Source organism: Diospyros lotus, chromosome 12, assembly GCF_014633365.1.
Source record: "Diospyros lotus cultivar Yz01 chromosome 12, ASM1463336v1, whole genome shotgun sequence".
In the NCBI taxonomy this organism is placed as follows: Eukaryota; Viridiplantae; Streptophyta; class Magnoliopsida; order Ericales; family Ebenaceae; genus Diospyros; species Diospyros lotus.
This window is the reverse complement of record NC_068349.1, coordinates 36,354,111-36,359,277: the sequence shown is the minus strand read 5'-3', so window position 1 is coordinate 36,359,277 and position 5,167 is coordinate 36,354,111. Positions and strand designations below refer to the sequence as shown.

Here is a 5,167-nt window from a genome sequence, read left to right as displayed (position 1 = left end):
GGATAAAATTACATCAAATTGAACCAATTGAGATATAATTGCTAAAATTGAAATGATTGGATAAAGTTACAAATTTGTGAAAATGTTTGAATTTTTGTTTTCTATTTGCTCAAAAATATATTATTAAAGGTTGTGAATTTGATTTGATTCGTAGTCTCACAAATATACAATTTGATTTGATTTCAAACTATTAGATGTATGACTTTAAGTGGGAGATCAATTAATATTAATGTTTATTAAAATAATGAGAATGTAACACATGAACTGAGATTGAGAATTCACTCATTTTTTAATTATTGTCTCATCAAAAATACCTAATATATAGTTAAATGCATTAAAACCTAAGACTCGACTCCTTGACAACTAACCTTGTGTCAATCGCCATTTTATGGGTTTGGACGGATTAAATTTTATAAGCACGTAATAGTTTACGAATTACACATATTAAATAAGTCAATCAAAGGTTAACGGGTTCATGCTTAAGAGAAACTTGATTCTTGATTCCTGATTTATTTTTTTCACTAGCTAGAAAAAATAATTATAGTATTTTAGAGGAAAAAATGTTTTGAATAATTTTTGGAACCAATTTTTATGAGTTAGATAATTCCTCAAATCCCGAAAAATATATATTTTTTCAAGAAAACTAAATTTAAATATGTATTTTAACCTATTTCATGATAAAGAAAATCCAAAATCATGGGAATAATATTGTATAGGTTTAAATGGTTATATGAAATTATGATCATGATTGTGAGAAATTATAATTTTATTTATTTATGAAGTAAAGTTCTCTTATTATTTGTAAAAGTATATAATTTGGTAATGTTTTCAACTCTTTACGCCCTTATAATGGGAATAATTGTTGTTGATGGAACTTATGGGGGGCAGGAGAACTCTTAACTCTAGGCACATGCAATCAAAACAAGGACTTATTAGCGGCGTATGATTATCTTTAGGCCTGGGGGACATATGATGATTAAGAGAGAGTAAAAATTCGGTTTAATTGAATTTATTAAATTGAATCGACCGAACTTGTCAATTTGTTTCGATTATGTTTTTTAGGAAGTTCAATTTTTGATTTTCTTTATTGGAATATCCGGACATATCGAAGTATAAAATGATGTCGTTTTTTTTAAATCTTTTCTTGAGTTGGTGCTTTAAGTTTACAATTGATTTTTGATTTTTTTTTTTTTTTTTTGTCAATCGGTTAGTTCGATTTCTTCTATCTATCGAAAAATTTAATTTTTTTCTTTTTTTTGTGTTAATTTGATTTTTGATTCAATTTATACAATTTATGTTCAATTAGTTCGGTTATTGGATTTAATTGGTAGGTTCAGTTCGGTTCGGTTTTATCTCCTGATTTGGTTCATTCAATTAGTTAATTTCGATCGATTTAGTTTGATAACCGAACTGACCGTTTACACACCCTTAACGATGATGATAGCATGCATTAATAAAAAACTTGACTAATATCTCCTTTCATTATTTTTTATTTAAAATAATTTGATTTACTATATCTCATAATTCGCAAGCAAAGATTATAAAGGGTTTGCTTTTTTCCTTTCCTCCTCTTTTTTCATTGATAAAAAAATAATTAGCAGTACTGAGGGGTCGGGGTTGCAATCCCTAGACTAGTCAGGCGCAAGCCTGGAATTGGGTTATTAAAAAAAAAAAAAAGCTAGTGATGCTATTCTATCTGAAGTGGCCGATTTTTTAGTTTTGTGTTTTCTTTGTGTTTTATGAAATTTGAACGACTTAAACCAAGTTATTAATTTTTTAAATAAATTACATTATTAGTCCCTAAACTTTGTACGCCAACATAATAGTCACTATATATATATTTTTTTTGTCATTGTAGCTACGAGTTTCTTAAACTTTAATCTATTTTTTGATTTTTGGTCAAATTTTATTAATAAAAATGTACCTAATATGCATTAATACTACCACCGTAATCATTTGAGTGTGGAATTTAATTTTAATATTAAATAATTTTATTTAAAAAGATCAAATTTTAATAAAAATTAAAATTAGTGACTCTAATAACAAAAATTAAAATATAACTATTAATTTGTTAAAAGAACTTAAAAATTATGATGGCAATTCTTTATCATCATCGGCAACAATAGCATATATGGGTTATTTTTTATTATTATTAACTTGAGATATCTTGGATTTTGTTGGAATAATCACATTTTTAAATAAATTATGGTATAATCTTTATTTAATGACTCTTATAAAACATATATAAATAATTGGGATAGTTGCTCTTGTGTGATTTTCGGTCCTCGTACCCTCGATTATGTTAAGGAAGATAAATCGTAAATTAGGGTTTAGAAGCTTACATAAACACAGAATTAAACTTATAACTTATCGAATTGGATCGAATTGGACCAACATATTGCCGAACTAACCCTTACCCTTGGAGCAACATATATGGGTTCTTGATTTTACACAACGTGAGGGTGATCATCAACGTACGGAGAATCGCAGAAGGTGGGCGGAACCACCACCGACGACGAAACCTTAAACCTCTTGCTCCTCCACCTCTCGCCGCCGCCCACCTCCTCCGGATTGTCCATCCACCACCCCTGCCATCATCTGATGATCCCCAACAAAAACTTCTCCAACATCCGGCCCATCCGAGTCCAGCTCATGTTGCCGGAACCACCACTCGCCGCCGCAGCACTCCGACCCACTCGAGCTCTCCCCGGAGGAGACCGGCTCCTCCGCCACCGGCGGCACGATAACGCTCGGCTGTACCACATTCTTATTCACGCTCTTCACATCACCGAGGCTGCTCCCGTTTTGCTGCCCGTTTCCTGAAGCTGAAGAAGCTGGCAAACGCGAAATGGTCGCCAACCCTGTTTCTCGAACCCTTGCCGGAACTAATAATATTCTCCGACGACCTGGCCATGATGCTCTGCAAGTTCCTGCTCAGCCTGGCCTTCAAGGACGAGAAGCTGAGCCCCCCACAGGAAGCGGTTTTGGGATTCCCCGGCGGAAAGTTGGTGCGAGCGTTCTCTCCGCGGAGGACTCGGGCTGCTTCGTCGTAGGCCCGTGCAGCTTCTTCTGCGGTGTCGTACGTTCCGAGCCATAGTCTTACGTGTTGAGACGAGTCCTTTATCTCCGCAACCCATCTTCCCGACGGCCTTTGCCTCACTCCGACGAATCGGCGTGTCGTCGTTTTGCCCACCTCTGTGGCGGTGGTGCTTTTGATGGTTTTAGAACCAGCCATGCTGATCAAAAAAGGTGGCTAGGGTTCATTTCTTGTTTGGTTTAGTGAGGAGTAATATGTATACATAGTGAGGAGTAATATGCATACATACATATATAGAGAGAGGGGGGGGGGGGGGGAGATATAAGTTCTCTAATTCTCTCTTAATTTTTATTAGGAAAAATTATTATGAAAATAACAATTTTATAAATATAAATTATTACTTCTCAATTTTGACAAAAACCAAGAATAATTATTGTGTATCGAGTAAATTTAACAAACATATATAATAGTTCACAAATTATACGCATCGAAAATTCCCTCTACTATTACCTGTACCCTAGTTTGGTAGTTTCCACTGCCAGAGTTGATAAGAACATCAAGATTTACTTATCTGTTCAATTTATTGTAGTTAGGAGTTTCGATCTCATATTAATAACATCTTACTATAGTTAGAGGGTTGAGTATAAGGGTTTGGGAAAGTCAATTTTTTTTTAACCCCCCACCCCGCGCTCTTTATGCACAATAATTATTTTTATAATTTGAATCACACAACTTTTGAAATACGAATAAGAAACTAACTTTAGAGTTTAAGGTCTAAGATTTAAAAACTTTTCTAATTACAAAAAAAGTAAATTGACCTCGATTTGAAATTTACATTTATCTTCAATACTATTATATAAACAAACTCAATTGCAAAAGTAGAATTTCCACGCTCATTAATCACCTTTTGTAGAAGCTCAATCAATGGCACTATTGATAAAGGGATAATAGAGTAGGATTGAACACACTTTTAGCACACCAAATCACAACTACATTTTGGTGTTTAACTTAAATATCGAAATCATATCACAAAATTTCATATTTTTATAGAAATAAACGAGTCTTCATCTCAAAAAGAGTACGTTTCTAATACTAATTTCAATATTATGTTTTAAGTTTTCAATCTTTAACTTAAGCATCGAAATATTTATACAAAAATTATCTTATGTCCTTTGATCATTTTTTTTCTTGTAAAATCCAACCAATTATATATTACACATACTACGCCATTTGATCGTTTTAATATAATATATACACACATACTATAATGAATTATATATTTTATAAAAATAAATTTCATTTATATAATATTAATATTTGGCTTTACAAATAAATAAGATGTGCGGAAAGCAGAATATATAGTATATGCTCTCTTCTCAATTATTCGTTTGTTAATTGAACCTCTATCGGCTTGTCGGCTTGGCCGACTTGATTTACAAAGGCTTGCTGGGGTAAACTGTACGTATGTCTACTCGTCTTGGGAGCCATGGCTGGAACAAGCCAAGCCAAGCCGCACTGGTGACGAAATCAAAGAGAAGCCGACAAAATAAAGCCGGTCCGAGCTTGTCGGCTTGTGACACAAGAGGCAGTTCGGAACGTTGGGTCCAGAATTTAAAAATCCGGCGGGAAAGCTTAGTTTGATGGGTAGTGATGTGGGGTTAAGCCCTTGGATTTTAGTTCATGATGGTGGAATGATTTTCTAGGCTTCCAAACAAAGAAGCCCTGTCCTTTCTATTGTCCTCACTGCACTCCCCCAAACTAACCCTTGATTATGCCCATGATTAAGATCGGTTTAGTCCATGATTCTGCCCATGAATAAGAAGATAATTTAGGAAATTAAATGTGATATTACAAAATCTATAAGTTAGGACCCTAATTATTTAACTGTGGTATTTGATCCCCTTCATTGGTGAAAGGTCACAAGAAAATGGAAACATAAAACGTTTTTGATAAAAAACGAAAACACGAAAACGAATATTTTTTTAAAAAAATAAACATAAATAAGATCCAAAAAGAGAATAGAAAACGTTTTCAAAACGTTTCGAAAACAAGGATTTCCGTGCAACATAGGGTGGAAGTGCAAGATTTCATCTGTTAGTAAGCAAACTGAATTTCTTTGCCATTCACACG

At 33.5% G+C, this 5,167-nt stretch overlaps 1 protein-coding gene across 1 annotated transcript; it reads right to left on the bottom strand.

Annotated features, from left to right (window-relative positions):
• Positions 1–2,523: 2,523 nt before the first annotated feature.
• On the bottom strand, positions 2,524–3,235 carry LOC127787645 (ethylene-responsive transcription factor ERF095-like). The gene is made up of 2 exons (XM_052315704.1): positions 2,875–3,235; positions 2,524–2,825 (listed from the first exon to the last, which is right to left on the bottom strand). Exons 1-2 carry the CDS (start codon positions 3,233–3,235, stop codon positions 2,524–2,526), a joined length of 663 nt encoding a protein of 220 aa, XP_052171664.1.
• Between the last annotated feature and the right edge of the window lie 1,932 nt (positions 3,236–5,167).

Bases quoted from the DNA above. Each gene is read 5' to 3' on its own strand.
- LOC127787645 (XM_052315704.1), bottom strand. From the start codon at position 3,235: ATGGCTGGTTCTAAAACCATCAAAAGCACCACCGCCACAGAGGTGGGC. The intron at 2,826-2,874 runs GTTCGAGAAACA...CAGCTTCTTCAG, and splicing joins TATTATTAGTTCCGGCAAGG to CTTCAGGAAACGGGCAGCAA.